Source organism: Acomys russatus, chromosome 28 (assembly GCF_903995435.1).
Source record: "Acomys russatus chromosome 28, mAcoRus1.1, whole genome shotgun sequence".
Taxonomy (NCBI): domain Eukaryota; kingdom Metazoa; phylum Chordata; class Mammalia; order Rodentia; family Muridae; genus Acomys; species Acomys russatus.
In genome coordinates, this window is record NC_067164.1 from 3,574,052 (window position 1) to 3,600,969 (window position 26,918).

At 48.6% G+C, this 26,918-nt stretch overlaps 1 protein-coding gene across 2 annotated transcripts in view; it reads left to right on the plus strand.

Moving 5' to 3' along the window:
* Positions 1-6,421: 6,421 nt before the first annotated feature.
* Kit (KIT proto-oncogene, receptor tyrosine kinase) overlaps positions 6,422-26,918 on the plus strand; it is a 77,619-nt gene continuing 57,122 nt past the window's right edge. For both annotated transcript variants that reach the window (XM_051170243.1, XM_051170245.1), the window contains exon 1: positions 6,422-6,569. In XM_051170243.1, coding sequence (XP_051026200.1) covers positions 6,503-6,569 — 67 coding nt within the window. In that variant the 5' untranslated portion in view covers positions 6,422-6,502. The remainder of the gene's footprint in view (positions 6,570-26,918) is intronic.

Sequence of the window (26,918 nt, forward strand, 5' to 3'; positions counted from 1 at the left end):
GGGAACCACATACTTGCAGTTGGCCAGAAAAGCGTCATTTTTTTTCTTTTTTTCTTTCTACTTCTGTCCTGTGAATGCTTTCCTTATCCCTACCCTGTGGACATGTGCTGGTCTCTTCACACTGACTTAGCTCAAGCAGCGCATACACACACACACACACACACACACACACACACACACACACACACACACACACACACACACACACACACACACACACCGCTTTTTTTTTTTTCAGTCTCATCCCCCTGACAGCTGCTAAGATTTACCAACTGCCTCCCTGAGGGTGGGAAGGGGTAGGGGTTAAGGAGTGAGGGTATGGGGTAGCAGTGGGGTTCTTTTATGCTCTAATAAAAGTGCCCTTAAACTTCCCTTTGAGGGAAGTTCTTATTCTTTGTTCTGTTTTGCTTTTGTTTTTCAAGGCAGGGTTTTTCTGTGTAGCCTTGGCTGTCTTGGACTCACTTTTTTGATGAGGCTGGCCTCCATCTCACAGAAATCTGCCAGCCTCTGCCTCCCAGAGTGCTGGGTTTACAGGCATGCGTCCCCACCCTCGTTTTCTTCTTCTTTTATTTTTTTCAAGACAGGGTTTCTCTGTGTAGGCCAGGCTGGCCTGGAACTCTCAGAGATTCGCCTGCCTCTGCCTCCTGAGGATTGAAGGTGTGTGCCACCACCGCAGCAATGAAACTAAGAACCCCTAGAAGGAATCTCAATTTCCCTGGTATCATCTGGTGACACAAAGGGAATCTCCCAAAGTTTCTGCTAGCATAAGCCCTTTACTTCTAGGAATCATACTCAGGGGCAAGCAAACTGCTGGGATGTTCATGAGCAAGTAATTCATGGCAGTTAAAAACACTGAAAAAAAAATACAGAAATGAGGGCTGGAAAGATGGCTCAGTAGAGCACTGGCTGCTCTTCCAGAGAGCCCAGGGTTAAATTCCCAGCACCCACATGGCAGCTCCCACCAGTCTGTAACTTCATTTCCAGAGGATCCAGTGCCCTCCTCTGCCCTCCACCTGCACCAGGCACAAACAATACACAGACATCGAAACAGGCAAAGCAACCACACACATAAAATAAAATTTATTTTAAAAAATACATAAATAGTTAAGTATTCAGAATTGTAGTACAGCCATATAAGTGTACATTGTACTGCCATTGTAGGTCCTAAGTGATATGGAACAATGTTTATATTGCTTACTGGAAACACAATTGAAAACAAATAAATGTAGTAAGATCTTACATTATACAAAGGAAAAAAACTCACATATTTTCAGAGAAAAGGTTAGGGGGAAACATTAAAATGAACTGTTGTTTGATGTTGACACCCTGATTTAGTTTTATTTTGTTCTTTCTGATTGTTGGTATTTCCTAAATCATCTATGATAAGTGTCTTTACTTTTATAATCTAAACTATTAAAATAAAAAAGGCTGAGCTGGGCGTGGCGGCACACGCCTTTAATCCCAGCACTCGGGAGGCAAAGGCAGGCAGATCTCTGTGAGTTTGAGGCCAGCCTGGTCTACAAAGAGAGTTCCAGGACATCCAGGGCTACACAAAGAAACCCTGTCTTGAAAAACAAGAACAACAAAACAAAAACAAAAACGCTGACCACGGCACATGCCTACAATGCCAGCACTTGTGAGACAGAAGCGGAAGGATCAGGAATGAAAGCTGTCCTCAGCTATGTAGTGAAGTCAATTTAGAAATTTTGGTTGTGTACAACTGTAGCAAAAATCTATAGAAATAGCTTCTTACTGTGTAGCCCTCTTACTGTGTAGCCGTGGCTGGCCTGTAACTCCTGTGTAGACCGGGCTGGCTTGTGAACTCATAGGTTGGCCTGCCTTTGCCTTCTGTGTTCTGGGATTAAAGGCCTACCGTACTAACATACTGTGCCCGAGTGTCTTTTGATTTATCTGCGCAGCATTAGTTGTTCTCCCAGTGAAAAGTCTGCATTTGTCTTTGGACACGTATCCTTCACTATTTTAGACTACAGAAAATGGGGGAAATAGACCTCTAACACCAGCTCCTTTGGGGGATAAGCATATGAAACATGCCTACCCAAACATTGTTTTCTTTTTTGAGACAGTGGCTTTCCTGAAACTCACTATGTAGACCAGGATGGCCTCGAACTCACAGAGATCCGCCAGCTTCTGCCTCCCCAGTGCTGCCACCATACCTGGCTACAGTCATCTTCTATCCCTCTGGCTTCAGGGATGAGCAAGTGACTTAAGACCAGCTAGTGCACTCAGGAGGCAGAGGCAGGTGGATCACTGTAAGTTCGAGGCCAGCCTGGTCTACAAAGCAAGTCTAGGACAGCCAAGGCTACACAGAGAAACCTTGTCTTGAAAAAACAAAACAAAACAACAAAAGACCAGCTAGTGAGGGTCAGTCACTACTTTTATAGAGGCCTACAGTGGCAGAAAAGCTGTGCCTTTATTGGCTATAGGAAGCTGTAAGCCTAGCTGCCTGTGTACACACAACACCAACAGAGCAACACAGGAAAGTATTTGTGAAGGCTGGAGATGGAGGGGAAAAACATCCACATGCAACACACACACACACACACACACACACACACACACACATAGACACACAGACACACACACACAGACACAGAGCCCCCCCCCGACAGGCACGCATACACACACACACAGACACAGACACACACACATAGACACACAGACACACACATAGACACACAGACACACACACACACAGAGCCCCCCACACACAGACACACAGGCACACACACACAAACACAGACCCCCACACACAGACAGACACAGAGATACAGACACACACAGACACACAGACACAGAGACACACACACACACACACACACACACACACACACACACACACACACCACTATCTCCACCACCACTGAAGCCTTGTGTGTAAGAGAATCTGAAATGCAAGCATTCCCTGAGTCGTAAGCAGCAATAAATTCCATTTCTTTGTTTGCTTGTTTAGGTCAGTTTGAAACGTACTCCCACAAGCGGCAGTCAATAGTCCCTCTCGCTAAAATAATCACAAAGATATATATAAGACACAATCATGATAGTGTCTAGGGCTATCATAAAACACAGTCCAGAACTGACCCATCTATCCTCCCTGAGAAATAAAACAGTCCCATCTTTGAAAATGTTCAGGTGCCCGGTGCTCATCTCTGACGTGGCTCAATCCCACCGCCCTGCACTAACAGCACCTCGCCCATGCCTTCTTGCAGTACAAAGCAGGCAGGGGGCACTACTGAAAACAGCTAACAACCTGAAAAGCGCAGGTATTGGAGGCACTCTGCTGTGATCAGCATTCAACCTATAATTGCTGCATCTAAGGAGATGTGAGGTGTCTCGGGGGTGGGTTGGAACAGCGGGCACTTAGTGTGTGTTTAGGGGGATGGCTTTTTAAAAAATCGGTACAGTAAGATTTCAATGTTCTACCAGGCAGCCAATATGGCCCTGTGCAGTGTACTGGCTCAACATGGCCTCTGCTCTCACATACTTACTTCTGTTTCTTGTTTGAGTGGCTGTTTTCCCTGTTACACTGTAAATTCTTATAGGCAGGGATTTTGTCTTAATAATTTGTATACAGGTCTTGGTGCCTACTGGCAAGTCCTGGGCATTCAGTAATGCCCGTTGAGTGATAAATACAAACGACAATTTAGAATGGTATGATTCACCATTCTGCTTTTTTTTTTCCTCACAGAAATTTCTTCCCTGGAATTAAATTGTGATTTCTTTTTCTTTTCACACACTTCTGAAGATGTTATCCTCTCCAATGTCTGTTGATTCAAGGGAAAAAAATGTAATTTTTCTCTCTCAGGCATAATGTTGATCTTTTAAGTCATAGTGGCTTCCCCCCCCCCTTAACATAAAGATGGATTTTAGAAATAAATCAAGATCCCAGAAAAAAAAAATCAGGATTTTTTTGGGTTGTATCGCTTACCTCTGCCATCCTAAGAATAAAGTGTAGCTTGAGGCCTCTCTGCCATTGTAGGACCTGAAGTACATGCTAGGACACTGGGCATGAGACCCCCATCTCAGATCAGAGAACGAGGCTGCTCCTCCGAACAGTGTCCAGCCCCTCCATGCTGCCCAGCAGGTACTTCAAAACATGCTTGGAACAAAGGGAGATATAAAGTGGTTTCAGAGAGGCAGTTATATACCTGGATCATTTAATCATTTTTTTCTAGTACTGATTAGTTTTGAATTTTCTTTTGTTGTTGTTGTTATTTTTTGTTTTGTTTTTGTTTTCTGAGACAGGGTTTCCCTGTGTAGCCTTGGCTGTCCTGCACTCACCTAGTAGACCAGGTTGGCTTTGAACTCATAGAGATCTCCCTGCCTCTGCCTCTTGAGGGTTGGGATCACAGGCATGCTCCACCACACCCGGCACTAAAAATGAATTTTCTTAAGCCAGCATATCAATATCCAAAAGGACAGAACAGCTTCAATATTAGATGAAGGCAGAAAGCTGGGAGGTGATATATTATTTTGATGATTCTCAAAGAGGCCCTGTGTATTTAAATTGGTTTTTTTTCTAGTGATTACCTCCCTTTTATTTTTCGTTCTTAAAAAATATTTTTAGCCGGGCGTGGTGGCACACGCCTTTAATCCCAGCACTCAGGAGGCAGAGGCAGGGGGATCACTGTGAGTTCGAGGCCAGCCTGGTCTACAAAGTGAGTCCAGGATGGCCAAGGCTACACAGAGAAACCCTATCTCGAAAAAAAAAATATTTTTACAGCCAGTCACAGTGGTGTATGCCTGTGATCCCAGCACTCGGGAGTCGGAGACAGGCCGATAGCTGTGAGTTTGAGGCTAGCCTGGTCTACAAAGTGAGTCCAGAGTCCAGGACAGCCAAGGCTACACAGAGAAACCCTGTCTTGAAAATTTTAAAACATATTATCTATCTACTATCTATCTGTTGTGTGTGTGTGTTCGCGCGCGCGTATGCGCGCGTGCACGCGTTACTCTTAAGCTCACTGTACACATATTTCATTCGTTTGTCAGAACACCAGTGAGAGCGCTCAGGGAGACTACTCAGGGCATTTTCCACTGAGCTGGATGACTTGAGCTCGCCTCCCAGGACCTACATAGTGGAAAGAAAGAGCACACTCTTGAAAACTATTCTCTGATACACATGTGGCACCTTCAACAAACAAGTCAGTAAGCAAATAGAAGTTATGAAGACTATGTAGGGAAACGTCATGACAGCCAGAGGAAATCTTAGAAGGGGGGACTCAGGCACTGTTAGCTGTGCGATTTGGGACCACCTGAAGAACTAACATAATAAGCATTTACTCTGCCTACTTCATAAAGTTAATTGCTAGCCTGGATAATGGACTACAAAGGTGTAAAAACCATCTACAGAGGGCATTGTTACTGTCCATCCACGGATAGCCTCGGTGACTGTAAAAAAATGCTCCTAGGTAGAAGCTGTCCTAAGAGAATTACTTCGGAGCTGGAGAGATGGGTCAACAAAAGGACTTAAGAATATTTGAGCTCCAGGTATCCACAAGGTGACCCACAAACATCTGTAACTCCCAGTTTCAGGGGATTTGACGCCTTCTTCCGACCTCCCTGGGCACTAGTCACACACATGACTTTTATCTTGTTCCTAAGGCTGGCCAGAGCAGGAGACAGGTAGGGGGAAGGGGTAGGGTGAGATAAGACTAATTAATAATAGTAACACAAGAGAAAAGGCACCCGAATGCAAATAGGCTTTAAAAATCGTGTTTCAAAGCTAACTACATCACAGGGAACCTTTCTTACTCCACTGGCCCAGTTTCCACAAGTCTCAGCAGGAGCTTGGCTGGGCGGAGGTCTACTACGCTGGCCAATAGAAATCAGCTGTGTTCTTACAGGTTTCGCAGCAGGTGGAGAAACTGAGCGTGAAAAATTTCTTGAACGTGGGCTCAACCTTTCACTGAGGAGAGGGGCACCACGATCGGTCCCTCTCCACTAACAGGAACGAAGACAAATGTTGGAAACCCGAATTCCTAATCCCTTCGCCCCACAAACACCTCCACCACATAGCCTTCCCTCTCCGGAGCGTGCTGGAGAGACCCGCGGTTGTCCTTTATTGTCTAGGGAGCACCTGCCAGGTGGCTGGCCCGTGCCCAACGCGCGCGTGGCGCCAGGCTTCACAAAGCGCGGCAGCACCTGCGTGGCCAGCGAGCCGCCTGAGGCTGAAGGACTACGGGTAGTGGGAGAGGGCGGGGAGGAAGGGGATCCAGGGTAGAGGGCCAACTGGGCGTTCCAGGTCTCAGAGAGCACAGCGCCGCGGGGCTCAGCATATCCTGAGAGTCCAGGGCACCAGGCGGCGGGAGGGAGTGCTACCCGGGCGGGAGAAGGGAGGGGCGTGGCCACACGCTGAGGGGGAGGGCTGGAGGAGGGGCTGTCGCACGCCGCTAGTGGCTCTAGGGGCTCGGCTTTGCCGCGCTCCGTGCACTTCTGCGAGAGCTGTAGCAGAGAGAGGAGCTCGGAGTCTAGCGCAGCCACCGCGATGAGAGGCGCTCGCGGCGCCTGGGATCTGCTCTGCGTCCTGTTGGTCCTGCTCCGTGGCCAGACAGGTGGGAAAGCGCGGTGGAGAAGAGGACTGCACCACCCGTGGGTGCAGCCCGGGTTCGGGAGGGGTGACACCCGGGTGCGTCCAGAGTGGTAACTGTTGGCTTTCCCCCTTGCCCGTGCGTTACAGCCACCGCGGAGGTGGCTGGCGGCCGGGGGTCTCCGCTGGTCCGCCTCGCTCACCTGCGCCGGGAGACCGTAACCCGGGCTGTGGAGACGCGGAGCCGAGAGTCTACAGGGAACTGGGACAGCGGTCTGCAGGCTGCAGGCTGCGGGCGAGTTTGGTGATGCTTTTGTGCCGACTGAGTGCGGGTGGCAGTGGCGGGCGGTCTCAGGCTCCGCTCCGAGAGCGTCCTCTTCCCGTGCGAGGTGCGGCCGCAGCTTCCTTTTGTTAAAAGTTGCGAGTGGGTGACCGGCGCCCGTGAGGACCTGCCCACAGGCCCCGAGACGCACGGCGGGTAAAGTTGGAGAGCCTTTTCTTTGCTCTGCAGCCGTGGCTTCCCCACCTCGGGCGTTCTTTGTGCACAGAGCTGGGGACCCAGTCGCAGTCGCCCTCGTCGTGCGCGGCGCCACCCGCGGAGACGAATCTCGGGCTTGCTTGTGCGGGTTTTTTTTTTTTTCACCCTTTGCACGGGGAGCACGCGGCGGCTTGAGGCTCTGGGGCGGGACCCCGCGAGCCTGTAGGTGGCGGCTTTGGGGACAACTTGAGCCGGGCGTGTGGCGAGCAGCCGCTAGGTTGCAGACTTTTTCCTTTTGTAAATCTCGTGCTAGAGGCTCGCCCCTCTCTGCAGCCGCACGGTGTTCGTTGCTGCCACGCGCCAGGGGGGAGCTGCTGCAGCCTACGTTGGCCGCCAGCTCCTGGGAAGCAGGGACTGCGCGCGGGGACGCAGCTGTTTCTTGCCCACCTCGTGCACGCAGTACGAGGGGCTGAGTCAGCCCGCCCCAGCTTTGGAAACCTCTGGTCTTAGTGTTCCCGGCTTGTGATCGCAGGTGGCGATTTTCTTTGGGAATCCCGAGATCTACACACCTCCCTCCCACGTGATAGCCATACTCAGGGCCGCCTAGGGAGGATTCCTAGTGGGATTCGGGGAACGGGTGAACTTCTTGCAAACCCTTTAAGCTGTTAGGAAAACCGTGCTACCTCTGCCCGGGAATTTGGGTCTCAAGGTGGCGGAGGATCTTCAGTCTCCTGGAGCGCCTCAGCCCTGCCCCCTTTTGCCAGGTGTCGCTGGTGAACTGCCTGTGCCTGCGCGTCGCCCGGCTAGTCTCTGAAGCCTTGTTTCTCTCCCAGGTCATTTTCAAAACAAAAACCAGAAATCTTTTACTCCTACCCTGATGCTATAGGCTTGAGAGAATCTGCGCGCTGGAATAAAGCAGCGGACGAGCAGCATCGCTGTGATCTGTTTTGAGGCCACCGCTGTCGATTCTCGCCAGATCCCACTCTCGCCCGATGTTTTTGAAAGCCCCTGAGAGGGCTCTCTTGTTTGGGAGGCCTTGCATCTGGACCCCGGTGCAGGAGGAGTGGTCGCCAGGGGTCACAAACGAGTGTCCGGATTCCTAGGCGGTTTTGACCTCTGAGCTGAAAATGACCCCCAGTGATCTTTATGTTTTCCACCGTGTTCTGCTTTACAGCAAGGTGGAACACCACAAAGATCATGGTTCCCTTTTAAAAACAGGAACGAATCGATGGTTTGCATTTTTCTCCTGATTAGCGTCCTCTGGCCGGTAACTTTTTTTGGCAAAGGGAATCTGAAGGTCCGTTTCCTGGCAGGCAGTGTGTTGTCATTCCCTGGCCCTGCCCCTCCAGTTTCAGGCCCCCTTTTCAGCCACACTGCCTCCCCGGTTCTGTGCCCTTGGGCGGTCAGTTAAATTCGGAGTGGGTGGGGGTCTTCAGTTTCCCTGGAAAAGGCATTTGCATCACGAAGGATCAGGGGAGTTCAGAATTTCAGAAGGCTGCTTTGATGTCTAAGGGCCTCTGTGTGTGTGTGTGTGTGTGTGTGTGTGTGTGTGTGTGTGTGTGTGTGTGTGTGTGTGTTACTGTTTTGCTCCTGGCTTAGCAGGAAGCAGGTTTGTGTTTTTGTGAGGGCTGGCAAATGCCTGCTCTGTAGTAACCCCCTCCTTCCGGGTCATTCGCAGCCTTCACAGCTCAACAGGATGGTCCTAGAACAGTGATTCATACCGTCCCCCCTGTTCCTGCAGGTGCGAGGCCCTGGTCATTCCTGCACCTGGCATTCTGGCATATGATCCTACTGGCAATAGTCTGCTAGTTCTGTAAGGAGAGCCTCAGAAATTTCACTTCTCCCTGCTCTGGCCTTTCCTCACCCATCCACACCTTCTTTTTTTCCTCTAGGACGTTATAAATCATGCACGCCGCGCTCTTGCAACACGCTTTCTAATATGCCTTAAATATCGTACCACGGCTGTGCTTCGTGCATGCGCAGGGCGTCGTGATCAGCAAATGTCTGCCAGGCCCCATCCCAAGGGCTTCCCCTGCTGTCTCTGTGCTCAGGGGGCGGCCCAGGAGATTGGACCACTCCAGCCCCTATCTACTCTTCTACTATTTTCCAAGTGGAGAATAAGTCACTTGCCCAAAAATAACTAGTGAAGGAGCCTGGCTCCATATGTCCAACTGTGTATCCATTTATACAGCTTGCCAGAGTCTGTTGTAAAGGGAGACACATTGCAGAAATATTTAATGAGTAGCTACTACAAGCCCAGCCCTCTTGTGTGTTCTGGGGCCCAGGACTGCTGATTTGGGTAAGAGGGCTTCAGGTTACCGGTCTTGAGACATTTGGGCTGGTCTTCTCAATCTGAATGGGTTAATTTGTGCCAAGGATTCCCAGCTGTACAGCTTGGGAGCATTTGAGCCTATAGTGTGAGGGTTGGTGGGGGGTGGGGTGGGAGTGGGGTGGGGAAGTGATCTCTAAATGAAGTTGAAAGCCATTCCCAGCCCCCCCTCAAATTAAAAAAAAAAATCATTACAGCATTGTATATTTGTCCCTGATAACTGGCCTATCTCAGTGGCTGGCCCAGCGCGGTGAAATACAGTGACTGTTTACCGCACTTCCAGAAGAAATTCTTCTCAGAACCGTGCCAAGTATTTCGTGGGCTTTGGCTTCCCTTGTCACACACTCGAGTTGCAGATGTTGTTTTGGTGACGGGTTGTGCCACTGTTGTTGACGGTCCTTAGAAGTTACTCTTAGGATCTTGACTCATTTCCTCCAGAATCCTCTAGCTGATTAAAGAAGGGCGCGAGGAAATGAGCCAGATCAGCCGTGCTGTCCAGAGCAGTTTTCGGCTGGATCTAGGTGTAGGGCCACCTCTTAGAAGTGGAGGCCACAGTCTCCTCTCTCTGGAATGAATTCAGTTCAAGAGTTGGCGGGCCGGGGTGTGGGAAGTGCTGTAGTCATGTGTGGTAACTTTTCCAAAAGTGGGATTAAGAGACATATTTGTAGACATCCAAATCTGCAAAATGTCATATGCAGCTTCGGCAGCAGCAGCAGTCGATATTTTCGCAGGGCGAGCAAGCCTGGAAGGGAGTAGTCAGGGGAAGGGAAACGCCAGGAAGGGCTGATCCAGCAAGGATCTTGTCGAAAGTAGGGGAGGAGACCCAGGGGGAGCAAGACTGGCTTCTCAGCTCAGCTCGCATTGCTAACGTTTTTCAGGGGCATGGCTGCGTGATTCATGTCCTGGCTTCAGTCTCCGATAAATGAAGAGTGGTTTTAAGCCAGTAGCCAGTTCTCAAGTGTGCTTGTTTGACTGACTGTGTGCTTCTAGAAAACATGGGAGGTGGTCCCAGCAAAATGGTCCAAACTGACTGCTTGCCCATCCGTCTTAGGCTTCATCTTCCATTTTGGTCATGGCTTGTGTTCCCATGTACACCTTGGGATTTTTTGTTGTTTGTTTGGTTGGTTGGTTGGTTTTTCAAGACAGGGTCTCTGTGTAGTCTTGGCTGTCCTAGACTTGCTTTGTAGACCAGGCTAGCCTTGAACTCACCAAGATCCACCTCTCTCTGCCCCCCGAGTGCTGGGATTAAAGGCGTGTGCCACCCCTCCTGGCTCCCACACACACCTTGCCTGCTGGGTTTCCAGCAGGTCTACAGAATGGAGTGTTTAAGTTCAAGTGTTATTTCGGGCACATGGCAATCAGAGTTAAGAGCCTGGCTTCTGGGATTGACAGGGTGAGTTTGAATCCCACGCTGCCACTTACCCTGTTGTGTGATCAGGGATCAGATGTTTAAGCCTCTCCTGAGGCTTGCTTTCCACATCTGTATAAGGGGAAAGGAGTAATGGGGTCATGGTGCAAGAAGCTGGGGACTGCTTGCTGGAGGTTCTGCATGAGATTTGTGCTTAGAGTAGAGTGCCTCTCACAGGAAACGGTGGTCTCCACTGTGCTTAGAGTTTATAATCCCCCCACCCCCACCCCCCCTTTCAGTTTAGTCTCTTAGGGGAATAAATGTAACTAGTGTAAAACCAGACTGCAGTGGTTGTTTTATCTGGTTGGATTTTTTTTCTTCCTTGTTAGTATTAAGCTAAAGTTTATGCATCAAATGACTAGATTTTACAAAAATCTGCTCTGTGTAGCTGACCTCCCCTCCTTTGACTTTTGTACCTAAAGGTATTATAAAAGTTTGGGGAGGGAGAATCCAGGTGAATAAAGCCCTCCTCTGTCCCCGGGAGGCCTTTACTCTACCTAAAGTGACTATGCAAACAATCAGGAGCCTTCTGGAGGGGCTTTCCTGCTCTACTTCCCCAGGAGTTCACAGGGACCTTGTGAACTTGCCCTTGGCTGGGGTGTGACCCACAGCAGGCTGGAAACCACTGCTTTAACGGCCCTGCCACTCACTGTAACAGGCTTTGAACACACGCAAGGCTAGTGAGCACTGTCCATCAGTTTAAGGAGGTTTATCAATCCCCTGCTGGCTCCTCACAGGGCAGCAGATAGGAGCTCCAGTGAGAGGGGCGTGCTCAGAGTTAGACTGGGGGTGCAGACGTGTGGCGGGTGGGCAGACGCGTGGCGGGTGGGCAACACTTTCAAAGAGAGGAGGCTCATGTCTGGCTGGGCAGGTATTAGCAGGCACCAGGGAACAGTGGACATGCGCGCAGGAGATCTCACTTTGCGATAAGACTGCGCGCACCACACAGGAGGGGAGCGGAATAGCTGTCGTTGTGACAGTTGGAACAATTCAGAGACACGTGGAGCTGGATGCTGAGATCTTACTGGAGGATCATCCAGCCTTTGGTCACATGGCTGAGGTAAGGAAATGGAGGGCAAGAAAGTAGAAGTGTGGGCCCCAGATTAGATCAGCCTCAAGGAACAGGGGAGGGAAGGAGAGATGGGGAGGGAATCTATTTAGCATTGAGCTTGATCTAGATTGTGTGGAAGGCCTTGAAGGCCAGGCCAAGGTGGACATGACTGGGAACAAGGTCACCAGTCCAGGGCCACCTGCTTTGCCTTCTGTTCACTTAAGCACAGCATGGGAAACAGTGTCACGTCCTGCTCACAAACTTGGGGTATCCTTATTATGGGCAGTCAAGATAAAGAGAGAGTTTTGTTTGTGGTTTTTTGTTTGTTTGTTTTCTTGTTTTTAATGAAAATGTGTGTATCTTAAAATTGACCCCCCTCTAACATTTTGGAATGCAGAGTTGAGGGTATTAAGCACACTCACATTGTTAGGAAACCAGCCTTATGGCTTCATTTTGTAACATGGAAACCCTGTATCCATTAGAGAACCCCTCCTCACCCCCCGACACCCCCCCCCCCCCGTTACTACTGTCTCTGAACACATAGAGACATAGAAATGTGTCTGGCATACATAAACTCTGCAGTGCTTGCTGCCTTCTGGTTGGCTTAATTTAATTACCATAAGGTCCTCGGGGGTGGGTGGGGGGTCTTCTGTGTTGCCAAAGGCCAGAATTTCATGCTTGCTTGTATTTTTGAGACAGGTCCTGCCAAGTTGGCCAAACTGGCGTCTTAACTCCTAGTCACCCTGCCTCTGTCTCTCTAGTGCCAGGAACATGTGCATGTGCCACCCTCCCTGGCCAGGGTTTCCCTCTGTTAAGGGTGAATAGTATCTATTCTATTGTATGTGTGTGCTGGGTGTTGTTTCTCCATTCACAGCCAAGGGGCGCTTGCACTGGGAATTATGAATGGGCTCTCTTCACAGGGACACGTCCGAGGGCTTTGTAAAAGGGTGTTGCAGCTTGGCATGACAGCCATGTGTTAGTAGGGAAAGACGATTCATTTACACGCTGCAGTGGTGTCCGACAAAGCCATGAGACCCGAGGGGATAAAGATGGCATCTAGTTGCCACCACCGGCTAGTCGCCTAGACTTGGGAAGGAGAGCTGGGGTTCAGCTGATATAGGTGTGTGGCAGTCATGGTGGCTGTGGGGTTCACCAGCATAGGCTCTTTGTGGGACCATGCATGTTCCCAGGCTCCACTGGCCTTATTCCTCACCTGCGGGCTGCGTTTACCTCAGACTCAATTTCTCAGACACAAAGCTCAATATCAATGAGATTCTCTCTTCAGGTCAGGTCTGTGTAAGAAATAAAACGAAACCCCAAAGTCTCAAACTCTGGCTCAACGCTATTATGAAAGGATTTGGGGGATTAGAAAGAACTCTGTGTCGAGTGAGCACAAGTCATATGATGGAAAGAAAGATGTCACGGAAGGAACTGTTCAGCGGACATGTGAATAAAATGGGTGCTTTGGGTGTAGACAGAGACACAGCTGATGAGCGCTTTGGGTGTAGACGGAGACACAGCTGATGAGTGCGTTGGGAAACAAGGCCTTTGAAGGCAACTTAAAGAAATTGGATTTATTAAACCTGGAGATGATGAGGTGAGGGAGGTTTACTGACTGTCAGTCTTGAAGTATTTGTAATCTGTGACAAGGACGGTGGCATACATCGCTCTAGGAGGAAACTGGGATGTTTTTATTTTTAATTCTTTAACAGTGGGCTGAAAAATACTACCACAACTGGTTAATAGATCTCTACAGGAGACAGGAGGAAAGCCACAAGTCATTTTGATATGGTCCTATCCCACCTAACTCAGTTGGCTTGATGTCCTTTCCTTGGTCTGCAATCTTGGTTATGTAATGGGAAAATAACCAGCCAAGTTTGTTTCCTCAGTCCATTGGCTGTTGGGTATTTCTCATATGCACTGGACAGACTCATACGTTTTGGCTCTATGGAAAACAGCCAGTGAGGAAGCCACAGCCTAAAAATAGGTTATTGATCTGTTGGGGTAGGTCACCTAACCACAGCGCACATTGTGCAGTGCAGTGAATGGGGTGTCAAGATAAGAGAAGGAAACAAGTCTGAGGTCTAGCGAGAGCCAGCCTCATCACCATGCACCCTGGCTAGGCAAGCAGCTCAGCCAGGATGCAGGATGCTCAGCGGGGATGAAGGATGCAGGACCCTCCCCCCTTTCCCTTGATTGCCCTTCTTCCCATCTGGTCTTTCCCTTTGGATGTTTCACAGTCGTGGTTCAAAGGCACACAGCTGATCAGCAGGGGATCTGGGGTAAGGTGGTAGAAGCCATAGTGCAGCTCACTAGCTTCACCTGGTCGGTAACACCAGGTACGAATTAAGCTGAGATTCCTGGCTCCAGGGAGCTGAGATCTGTAGGGAGATCCATGCTGGGCAGACCCATTGGAAAGTCACATGTCATGAAATTTATTGGACAGTCTGGTCATGTGCCTTACAGTTGGGCTGGAGGACAGGGCACCACTCCTTGAGTAGCATGGTGGCTTCAGAGGCTTTTCAGGGACCTGAAATCTTGAAGAGTGGGCTGTGACTCCGTCCATGTATACAGCGAAAGTAGTGCCGAGTGAGCCACAAGGCTCCCATGGGCAGAGGCGCTGGAGAACAGAGCGCGGGGTGATATGGGCTAATCTTTAGGGCACCTGGATTTTTCAGAAGCTTTCAGAAATTGAAGCACTTCCCACAAAGCCATATGTGATGAGATTTTTTGTAAATGAAATCTGGTCAAGTAATTGCCTATTCAGAGAAATAACTTTAAAAAATGGAAAAGTATGCATCTCATTCTTGCATGTGCCGATGTCTGTGTGTGCCTCATGCAAATCCAGAGCCAGTATGAACCGAGTAGCTTTTTTTTTAAGTTCAAGGCTAATTACATCACTCCTCCGCTTCGACCCCTCCCAGCCCTGATTACAAATATCTGAACATCATCTGACAGAGGCAAGAGATGACTTCTCATTCTTCGATTATTGGCAAATTAGAATCCTCACTGAAATGAGAGATAGGTTATTCAACAGACTTCAGCAGTCCCCTTTTATGTGAATTTTTTTTAGCAAAACCAGGGATGAGCAGGACCTTGGCAAGGTCTCTGCCAGGGCTGGCGCACACGGGGCATGGCACATACCTGATGCCATGGCCACTTCTGCAGTAGAAGGCTCTCAGGCATGCTGGGTGAGCCCCTCTCTAGAGCAATTTTGGAAAGAGTGTTAGGTCTTAGGCAGTCTATATATCCAGGGATGAACTCGTTTCCGGATAAACTCATTTCTGGATATATCGACTGCTTTGTGTTTGGAGCCCTGGAAATTAGAGTTCCCTTTGGATCTGACAAAGAGCTGGTGGCTGTTCAGAGTGGGCATACTGTCACCCAAGGGAAGGTGTAGGTCCTTGACACTTGCCTGGGGACAATACCTCACCATTGACCTAGTGGGGAAAAAAGATGAGTAGAAAAAGAGGAGGAACTCCTGTTTCCTGAAATTGTAGGGCAGAATATCCAGGTGATTTGAGCCTTTCAAAGGATTAGGAAGAGGGACTCCCACGTGTTTTGAAGCTGCCTGTAATTTGACTACAGTAGTCTACTCTGAAGTGGAGAAATTGATTGCCTTGTGTGTGAAAACAAAGGAGAGATGGCCCCGGCGACGCACAGGATGGACTCCAGTGCATGGAGATGGAGTGTACTGGGGATATTAGAAACTTTCAGGGGTGGCATTGGCTGCTTAAGGAGGGGAATAGGACTGTACTTTAAAAGCCTAGAGTCTTCTCAGAGAAACTAGACAGTTACTTTAAAGGTAAGTATCAGGTTGTAGACGATTTTAAATGCATTTGTACTTCTGTCTGAACTGTCACGGTGTAGATGTCATTCTTTGGTGGTGGTGTATCCCGGAAAGGTTTTCGACTTAAGAAATGGGTGATATTTGATTGAAGGGTAAATACCATGTGGACTGTATCCCTCCCCTACCCCCCCCCCCCCCCCGGTTTGTTTTTGAATCCACAAGGTCTCAGTATGTAGATGGTAAGCCTGGTACTCGCTATGCAGCCCAGGTGGACCTCAAACCCTTGATCTTTCTGCCTCATCCTCCTAAAAGCTGGGGTCCTAGGCATGTGCCACACAACTAGCTTCACTTGTCTTAATGTGAAGCCATTAGAATAGCTAGGAGCAAATTCGTCCTTGAGCGTTTTTGTATTTATTTTCATATAACACACATGTTTAACACAGGGAAATAGTAGGCATGTTTGCAGCCGAACCAGAACTAGAAAGCATCACTTTGCTAGAAGAGGACCCCACCCCCCCACACACACCCCAGTTTTGAAATGAGCTAGCATATGTAGAAGAGGTTGTGAGTTTTTTCTCCAGATCTCAACGTGTCGCCTAATTTACATGCCAGCATTTTCAAGGGACATTATTTCAAATTATCATCCAGTTTAGAGCCTCTGTTTTCTGAAGGGGCTGGGAGAGTGAGGTGCCAGTGGTGGAGGGGTGAGGGATGAGGGGCAACTCCTGACACAGGGACACATGGGGCAGGAGCAGTGTCAGCTGCTGACCACATAGTGTCATTGGTTGTAATGTTCCCAAGCTGAGCCTACCTATGTGAGTAGCTATTGAAGGGTTGGGTGGAGATGTAGCAGTGAACATCGTTGAACTGGGGCTTATGCTGTAGTGAATTCTTTACTCTCAAGAGCGCAGAAAAAGCAGGGAGGGAAAAAAAAGTAGAGAAAGACATTTTTCAGGGCCCGTATTTAACTAGACCTTTCGTTCTTGCTTTCTATTTGCGGCAATAAACACCATGACCAAAGCAACTTGGGGAGGAAAGGGTTAACAGCTCATGGTCCAGGCGGGAGCCTGGAGGCAGTCACAGAAGCAAAGACCTGGGAAAGTGCTGCTTAGGCTTGCTCCCACCTGGCTTGCTCAGCTGGCTGCTCATCCAGCTCAGCCCCACCTGCCTAGGAACACTCACAATGGGTGGGGCCCTCCTGCAACAGTTACCCGTGGGGGGCAAAAAAAAGAAAGAGCGAGCCTGGCCACCAGTTTGGTGGCACACGCCTTTAATCCCAGCACTCAGGAGGCAGAGGCAGGCGAACCACTGTGAGTTCCAGGCCAGCCTGGTCTACAAAGAGAGTCCAGGACAGCCAAGGCTACACAGAGAAACCATGTCTCGAAAAAACAAACAAAACACAAAACAAACAAACAAATAAACAAGAAAAGAAAAGCCGCACAGACATGGCCACAGGCAAATCAGATGGTGACAACTCTCCTGCATCTGGGTTCCCTCTCCCTAGGTTGTGTCAAGTTGATAATAAAAAGTGGTCAGTATAACCATTTTAAATTTATTGTCACCTGACTAGGAAAGAGTAAACACATTTTTAAAAAGCACCTGGGAGCCTCTGATTTCTGTTGTTTCCTGGCTTGTTTGAAAACGTTTTGGCAGCCATTTTTGTTTCAATATGAAGGGGACATTCACTTGAACTTTATGGTTGCACTGTTGCTGGTGGTTTTAAGTTGTTGTTTTACATAGCCCAGGCTGGCTTCAAACTCAGTATGTACCTGACAATGCCTCAAACTGCTGATCTTCCTGCCCCCACCTCTTCAGTGCTGGGATTACAGGTGTGTGTCCTCACACCTGGCTAACATGTTTTTACCAAAGTGCCATTTCAAGGACAACGTAGGAGTGAGCCCTCAGGTCCACGAGGCCAGTCTTTCAACTTTGCCCTAAAGAACTCCAGTGCACACAAGGGGAAGGACACTTTTTTATCTTATCTCTATCCTGCTGCGGAGCCTTCAGTGCTCACCTTCCCTGTTGAAAATAAGTAATATTAAGGCGGGTGTGGTGGAATGCTCCTGTAATCCCCCAACTTGGGGGAGGCAGAGGCAGATGGATCACTGTGAGTTTGAGGCCAGCCTGGTCTACAAAGCAAGTCCAGGACAGCAAAAAAATAAAAAAAAACAAAAAACAAAAAACAAAACCCATAATAAATAAATAATTAAAAAATAATAAAAGCCAAATAAGAAACAAAAGAAAAGAAGTAATATAAAAATATAAACAAGTGAGGGGAAAAAGGAAAAAAATATAAACAAGTTTGTAAATGTTTGACTGAAGCTAAGAGCTAGCCTGGGCTCACAGGTTCTCTCCACCGTTGCTTGCTTCTTGGTAGGTTTCAGCCTTTCGCTCTGTGGAAGACAGCTGATGTGTTTGCCCTGTCACTTCAGTGTGAATAACACTGATTGCTTTCCTGCAACGATTAGAATGTTTCAGCCCCTGTGTTTCCTGTAAAATGTTGATGGAATGGTTTGATCAAGACCAGATCTTGTTTTTAAGGAGAAGGCTGGGTAGACATTGTGTTCTCTCTAGTAAACGGCTGAGGATTTGCAATGACAACAGTGTTCCTCTAATAGGTGCCTGTAGACAGATAACCTTTAGAATCACTCTGGCTGCTTTTTCTGAGAGCTGTTTTCTATTGGTTTCCTACCATGAGTGACATTTAAATTAGCCACTAGTCTGTTCTCTGCTCCCTTTGTACCAGGAGCCCAGGATTTGAAGAGGTAAGCACCCGGTTTGCTCTCAGCTAACATCTGTTTGCAGTACTAGCTCTTGCCCGTCTTCCAGTCAAGCCTGTCAGTGAGAGGGACTCGCCTACTCCCCACCATCACTTCCCTGTCAGCATGCATCCAGTGCTGGGCAGGTGCTCTGCCATGCCCCCCTTTCTGAAGGGGGAGGTCCTGGGAGGCGTCCCCACAGTGTGCTCATGGAAGCTGTTCGATAGTCTCTATTCTAAATGTCATATGTCTGATGGGAAGTCTCAGCCAGTCCTGTCTTTGCTCAGGTATATTCAGTATTTTTGCTGAGTTGTGTTTTGCCATAAAGCGCCATCAAAGTCAGACATGCTCATCTGATTTTCCTTGCCTCTGATTGGGCCACACATTTACCTAGAGACCCACAGGAGTGCTTTCTGTACCCTTTGCAGCCCAGTAGTTAAGTTGTTGGCTCTTCTCATTGGCCTTTTCACAGATGGGGTTGCTGACTTGATACACAACTCCAAGCACGCTTTCATTTTCTCTCACTAAAGAGTTGGTGAAGATCAGAAGTTGGTGTTAATTCTAGTCCCCATTGGCTTCACAGTCACCAGCAGTGTAAGAAGTCGGGTCATCTTTGTCTGCCTTTGGGACCTACCATTTTCTTGGAAATCCTTTTAGTTTCTTTATCAATTGGTTTAGATTAAAACCATCAAGTTTGTTTAAAGTCCCCTACCACCCCCATTCTGCTTGCTGCTCCCCCAACTTTTAAAGCACACACACACTCACACACATCAACAAAAATATCAAAACCCCAGAGTTCTTCGGTATAGTCCAGGCTGGCCTCAAATTCTGGATCTTCTGCCTCAGCCGTCCAAGTTCTGGAATTAGAGGAAAGGCCGCTGTACTCTGAGACACTTTTATTTGTCCTTGTGTTCTGTATCTTATTTCTGATTGTTTTTTCATCCTTCCACATCCACTTTTTAAAATCTTTATTGTTCTCACCTTTAATACACTTTTCAAGTTTTAAAATTATTTACTTGTATGTGTCTGTGAGTATACGCACACATCTGTCTGTGCACATGCATGCTTTCATATGTGAGTGTGAGTGAGATCAGAATAGGACACTGGGTGTCCGGTGGTGTTCTCCTCCTGTTCCTTTAAGGCAGGGTCTCTCCCTGAATCTACAGCTTGGGTTTTCTCAGCTAGACTGGAAACCAGTAAGTCCCCGTGACCTGTCTATGTCCATGTCCGCTCTGGTGTGGGCTCACAGGTATCTGCAGGTTGGCAGCTGCTGTTACCTCTTTAGAGGCAGCGGGACCTGGGAGAAGGAAGCCCGCCAACGAGGCTGACTAAAGTCTCACGCAGTGGCCGACTTTATCCAGAGCATCAGACAGTTTATACTCTGAGGGTTAAAATAGTCACACGGGTAAAGCTCTCATGCTTTCAGGCTGTATCCAATTGCGAGGACAAGCCACATGGGGCAAATATATGTTTTGCCATAGAAACATAGAAAAGATAGTTTAATCATTTCATTGCATAACACCAGCAAGCAATAATGAGTGATCCGAACTACACCTGGGAGGAGCAGGAAAGCATATCCTAAGAACAATTCCACGTTTGGAAGCGCCCCAAGTCTGGACAGTCTCCCTTGTTACGTGGGTGCTCGGATCTGAACTTCAGTCCTCATGATTGCATAGCAAATGCCCCCAACCACTTAGCTGTCTCCTCAGCTCCTGGGCTTTTAGTGTTGTGATTATGCGATTACACTGCTCTGTGTGGCTTATTTTATATGCTTAATTTTTTTGTGTGACTTTGAAATGTTATTTTGTAATTTAACTTTATATCCTTCTAAAGTTTGTTATTTATTTTGTGCGCTTGTCCAACCCAGCGCACATGTCGAGGTCTCTGTCGTCGTTCCCCCCCCCCCCCACCGCCATTGTGTGTGTCTTTATCAAGTAAGCCTTCTTAGTATCCCTTTAAGGGTGGTTTTTGTTTTTGAGACAGGGTCCCACTATGTAACCCTGGCTGGCCTGGAACTCACTATGTAGACTAGGCTGGCCTTGAACTCACAGAGATAAGGCTGGCTCTACCTCCTGAGTAGTGCTGGGGTTAAACCATGCTCCAGTCCTCCAGCCATTCATTCATTTCTCCATTTGTTTATCTGTTTATTATTTAGTTAGTTAGTTAGATAGTTAGTTAGTTAGTTATTGGGACAGGGTTTCATATAGCCCAGGCTAGTCTCGAACCCACTATTTGGCTGCGGCTGGCTTCCAACTCTCGATTCTCCTTTTGTTGCCTCCTGTGTCCTGGAATTTCAGGGCTGTGTTACCAGCTGGAAGATTGTATTTTCTACACTAGAGATGCCATCCTGCTTTTCAGTGTTTTCTTGGTAACTCTTTGGAATTCAATAGCAGCTCTCTCCCACTTTTGGGGGAGGGCAGGCCCATACTGTCTCCTAATACTCCAGGCCCGAGCTATCAGTTCTTGTTTTAGCTAAGTGGTACTCGCTCTCTGCCTTTCGGGCCTCTGCCCAGTCCCCCAGTCCGTCTGTCTGTCCAGTCCTTCTTTCCTCCCTTCTCCTTGTCCCGGTTCTGTTCTTAAATCCTATGCCCGCCTCTGTTTCCCCTCGCGGGACTTCATCGGGGGCTGTTAGTTTGTCGATCAACCTCCCTCACTCCAGAATACTCCATCCAGCACAGTGGATGCTTATGAAAAGCTACGTTTGCCGCTGGTAGTCTGACCCCATTTGGCACACTCTTGGCGCAACACACTGGATCACACGGACTGTGATGTCATCATTTGGGCGCCCCACACACCGAGTCTGGCACGCGCAGAGTCCCACAGCGCTGTGACGTCATCTTGAAATTTTGAGTTCTGCTGTTTTGCGATTGAGATTCATCAATTGTGTTACTACTCCTGAAGCCAAAACAGCTCCCAAACTCTAAAGTCACTTTTTACCATACAATTTATTAATTTATAGATTTGCTAAAAGCCTGGACCAAAGTAAAACATTAAATAACTGGCCAATGACTTTGGAAATATAACCTTCAGCCTGGTGTTGGTGGCACAGGTCTTTAATCCCAGCACTGGGAAGGCAGAGGCAGGAGCATCCCTGTGAGTTCGAGGTCAGCCTGATCTACAAAGTGAGTCCAAGACAGACTAGGCTACACAGAGAAACTCTCAGAAAAACCAAAAACAAAATAAAATAAAAATTAAAAATACAATCTTCTTTTAAAATACAATTTAAAAACATTTGTGGTGGAGACAAAAGTTGTGTTTGTAAACTAACTGTAAACATATTAGTGTGGAAACAAATACTTCCTGGCCCTCCTCCACCCCCCACCCCTCCTCCCCCATCCCCCCACCCCTCCACCCCCCACCTCTCCTTCCCCATCCCCCACCCCCCACCCCCATCAGCGGTCTAAGCTATTGTTTACAACAATCTTAATGGTAGAAATCACAAGCTTCCTGCTCCTTACCGAGCTGTTGTCTTTGAGGAATACTTCTAAAAGCTGACACTCTGCCATTGTCTCTTGTCTGGTAAAAGATTCAGTTCTGAAGGAGGCAGAGCCTTTTTTTATTTTTATTTTTTTTAAGTTTTGAAAGCATTAAAGCCACATCTATACTTTTAATGCCATATAATAAAGGTATTATTGCTACTTAATTGTTGGTACATTTACCTTTTTTTTTTTTGCCTTCAGTGGGAAAATTTGCATATTTCTAATTATAGTCATTTGAAAAAAATGTTGCCATGGACTGACATTAATTTAAATTTCCAGAAATATCACATTTTCTTCCTCCAACTTGACTTTCTTCACTTGGCCATTGATTTCAGTCATCATATTAAAAGGTTACTAGTCAGGCGGGGAGGTGTGCCCCTTGCACTCCCTGGAACTGAGAGACAGAGGCAGGAGGATCTCTGAGTTGGTGGCCACCGTGGTCTAGATAGGGAGTGCCAAGACTGAATGGACTGTGTCTCAAACAAACACGTTTAGGCTTAGCCTCCCTTCCCCACACTCAGGCCCCCCCCCCCCCGCACCCTCAGCCCCTCCCCCCTCGCCCCCACCCTCAGGGCCGGCAGCCCCTCTCTAAGGCTGTGTAGGAAGAGCGGAAACTTTCTCAGCGGGCATACTGGAAGGCTTTGTTGTTGATTGTAGCGTTTCTCAGTTCTAGAAACAGTCAGATCAGTTTCAGGCAGCATCTCTTGTTTCCTACAGGCGGTGAGATCATTTTACACAAGGGGCCACTTAGGAAGAATTCCTTGCAGGGGATGCAGGCCTAATGCATTGACTCCGAGTGAGTGTCACCCCAGAAAAATTAAGAGAAAAGTGAACACTCATTAAGCAAATTGACCAGCAAGCGTGCTGATGAATGTTGAATCAAATTTGAATACACCAATTTTGCCCATTAGTGTGCTTTTAAACCGATGTGATTGTTTGGGTCTAATTATTTTCTATTTTGTGTATTTGGGTGTAGACTGGCTGCAGTATTAACTGCTGCAGGGCAATGATCTGATTAGCAGTTGAGGGGGGGAAAAGGCCACGAAACTGCTCACCAAGAAAAACTTGGTAGGTGAGGAAAGGTCCCCACAGTGTGGTGTTCTAAGGGGACATGAGACAGATTGGGGGGACCAAAACATTTATTAGAAGGGTTATTAATGCTACCCACATAACAAACAGGAGCATGTGGGAGGGCTTTGAGGAGAGATCAGGCCCCAGTGTCACAGACAGCATGGTGGATTTCTGAAGTTCCATGTGGCAGCGCGTGCACCTTCTTAGAGTTCTCTGAGGAAAGCTGCAGCCAGGGCCCTGCTTTCCCAGCATGCAGCATTTATTTCTACCCAAGCAGGGTACTGTTCAAGACTGCGGCCCATGTAAGGGACCCCCGTCCTTCTCGTACCATCAGAAGGGGCTCAGAGTCCCCCAGTGGGGGAGCACGGGAGGACCCAGTGCCTGGCCCTCCAGTTCGCCCAGCCAGATTGAGGTCTGATGAGCTAGCTGCACACGTGTTGTCTTCGCCACCAGTGTCACTGTGCTGGAGTCCTGTAGCTGTGACTGGTGCATTCTGCAACATTTCCCACTTGAAAGCTTGGGGATTTGAGAAATCTGTGCACGACTGGCTGCCAAGGCTTCTGGGGGGGACCCAGTGCGAGGCCGATTGCTAGGTGTAAAAGCCAGGCAGATTCGCTCACTCGAGAAAATCTGTTTCTGCAGGTTTGCCTTGGGTTCCAAGCTAGAGATCCTAGGACAGTTTCTTGTTTCTTTAATATCCTGAGTGTGGGGTGGTTGTTGTTTCCCTGCTAGCCAACTGACAACCTTGTAGGGCAGGGGGCTGGCTACCAATTCTTCAATCGTGGTCAAGACCAGCCACCCCTGGACAGGTAAAGATGCCAGCACTCTTCTCCTCCAAACCTGCTGCATGGCTCGCCAGTCCCTTTAACAAGGCTGTCAGGGGGATCTGCTGCAGGCTGGAGGTTGAGAATCCCCAGCTGACAGGGTCAGAATCACTGGGCTTTGTCTCCGCACAGGGTTAAGGGCCTCTCGAGTCCCTTAAAGTTCAGACATGGCACAATTCTCAGTTCTCCTTCTGTCAACCTAAGAAAGATAGATAGGAGTTTCAGTTAGTCTGGACAGGAAAGCCCACAACTAAGGGGCTGTGCAGAGCTTTTCAGAAGCGTGCCTGCCTGTGCGGTGAGCGAGGAGGAAGAAACCAAGGCCTTTTGGAGATTTTATTGTCAAAAGATAAGCAGGGTTGGCACCTGCCTTGAGTCCAGCCTTGCTCACATATGTGGGGGTCTACAGATATCCGCTGGGGTGGCCTGCTTCTATACAAGCACATGCACACCTGCCTCCTGCTGTGCACCGAGAGTTCCCTTGGCTCCTTCCCATGAAGGTATGTGCCTTCCTGCCCTCTGCTCAAGGCCTGGGGCACAGAGGCCACGGTGCTTCTCCCTGGCCTCCTGGTGCACCCCAGTTTCCTGGCCCTGCATCTTCCCTGGGCAATCCTCTCCCATCTCTAGGGTGGGTCAGGTCAGCTCCCTTGTGCTGCCTGGTTCTTCATACTTACAACACAGTAATTACATAAATGTGAAATTAATTATTGGTCAATTGCCCAGCCCAGGAGCTAAATATAAGTGGCGCTGGTGGGAGGTGGGGGGTGGGGACTGGGGAGGTCTTCTGCGCTCCACAACCTAGCACATAGCAAGACGAATCAATGATGGGCGTGGAGTGATGTCTACTCTTCACCCTTATTTCAAGGACACCTGAACCTGAGGCTACACGGTAGTTAGCCAGCTCTGCTGAGTTTTAGGAAGGCTGGTCTAGCTTCTCCGGCAGCTGGCGCCATTGCAGTAGCATCTTCTTGCTTGGTTTTAAGCTCAGTTCTGGCCCTGGGGTACCCGAGAGAGCAGGGAGGTGACAGGAGGAGAAGCTGCCCTTGGAGATGTCCTGATCCGGGCCAGGGGCCAGCAGTCAGCACCGGAAGGGTGCTAGGAAAAGTTCTCGTGCAAAGGAGTGCTCTTCTGTCTCTCCCAGGGCTTTGCGCAGGGCACTGCTATCCCCTTTGTGCACAGAAGTGGGGTGTTGGGGTGTCCTGTTCTTCTTATACAGTAACGGAAGAGAGATGAGGTAGCTGGAGAGGCAGCTCAGTGGTTAAACGTGCTCTGCTTTTCCAGAGGAGCCGGTTAGGTTCCAGCAGCCAGCTGGGATGCTCACTACCACCTTAGCTTTAGGGGCGTCCAGTGCCCTCCCCTGGCTTCTGAGGACACTTGCACACAGACATAGACACAGAGACACACGCAGACAGACAGACAGACAGACAGACACACACACACACACACACACACACACACACACACACACACACACACACAAATGAAAAGAAAGATGCACCCACTGCCCTGTTAATTCTTTTGCCCTGGCTAAAGCTTCATGTTCCATTTCTAGAAGGGGTGACAGCTTGGGAACGGCATTCCAGCAGCTGCAGCTGCAGCCGTAGATGGGGACATTTGTCTAAAATAAGAGTCTCAGCCTCATCGGTCTTTATGAGAAAAGTTGGCAGTGACATCCTCATACATCAGTTACTAAAAAACCACGTAGCCTTAAGGAAAAAAAATTTTATTTTTGAAAATGGTATTTCAAGACCTGGAGAGTAAAACTGCTCACATGCTTCTGGGAAAATTGCTTTTACTAGAGAAACTAGTAGTCTGTTGACTATTTGAAAATTACTGGGGCGTGTGTATATAGATGTGTGTTTTACACAGAGGGCTCTGCATAAGGACTGAGCCATGGGCCTTGTGCGTGCTCGTCCAGCGCTCTGCCACCGAGGTACGCATCGCAGTCCCCTCACTGTACTTCCTTACACCCATTGTAAGCTCCTGCTTGGTTGCATAAATCCAGTAAAACTACATTTAGGAGCAGAAGCTCTGCGTTTTGAAGAGATATGTGAGACTCTCTGTAATGTATGGGGCTGACTGACAGGTGTTGGTGCCCCAGGGCTGTGATTTTTGTCTCCTGTGTTCAGGTACCGGTTTCCTCCATCTTCAGGGAACTCTGAAGCACTCTCCCATCCCGCCACCGCCTTCCTGCTTGCCCTAGGCTCAGGGAGCAGTTTTCTTGGTACTTTCTCTGGTACCTCATGGGTGGTCTGGTCCTGAGCCTCTTGCTGTCGTCACACCAGCAGTGCAGCGGCATCACGGCGGGGCGCTTTGATGCCTTAAGGATCCTGACTTACAGACATCACCGCTGAGGCCTGGAGAGGCCAGTTGGCTTCCCTAAAGCTCCCTTGCCTTGGCTTGGGATGCCTGTAACTGGCTCCTGTGTCACTATGTTCCTGTGGTGTCACCTGCGTACCCAAGCTCAGGGCAGCATCTATCGCTTACACCCTCTGGTCTGGCCTGTAGTCTTCGCACCCCAAGTTCTTTTTTTTTTTTTTTTTTTTTTTTTTTTTTTGAGATGGTGTTGGGGATAATTGCAAAGTTGCAGAAAAGCTTCAAGGTAAGCCCAGAGAACGCCAGGCTACACCTGTTAACGCCTGCTGCTTGATTGTTTCCTGAGACCTGCATGTGCAGGCCACCCAGGCTTTGCCTAGAGGCTGGCCTCCTTCCTTCTGTGAAGGCCTTCCACCAAGAAGGGTGCTTCAAGTTCCTCAGGGGAGCCCTTAAGTTCTCTAAGTTCTACACAGGCTCGCTGGCTTCCTAGAAATCTCCAGTCCCTACAAAACAGATTCTCCTCTTTGCCAAGATAACGGGAAGGTGATAGAGTGGTGACCCCCGTGCTTCCCCTGGTATTCGCCCCAGCCTGTTATCCAGGCCTGCAGAGCACTGTCGGCCTGGACTAGAAGTCTGGTGGCAGAACAGTTAACATTGGCACTGCCTTTTCCTCCAGCAACTGCCTCAGATAAAATTTCTTGTTGAAAACATGACTGCTGTGGTCCCCACGTCTGTAAGATGACATCTTGACAGTAGAAATAGAAGAGAAATTTCCTGTTTCCTAGTGTGTAGGAAAAGGGAAGGTGCAATCTTCCTTATTTGACAGGTCCCTTAAAAGTAGGTTTTAGAGTATATTTATGACTAAAATGTAT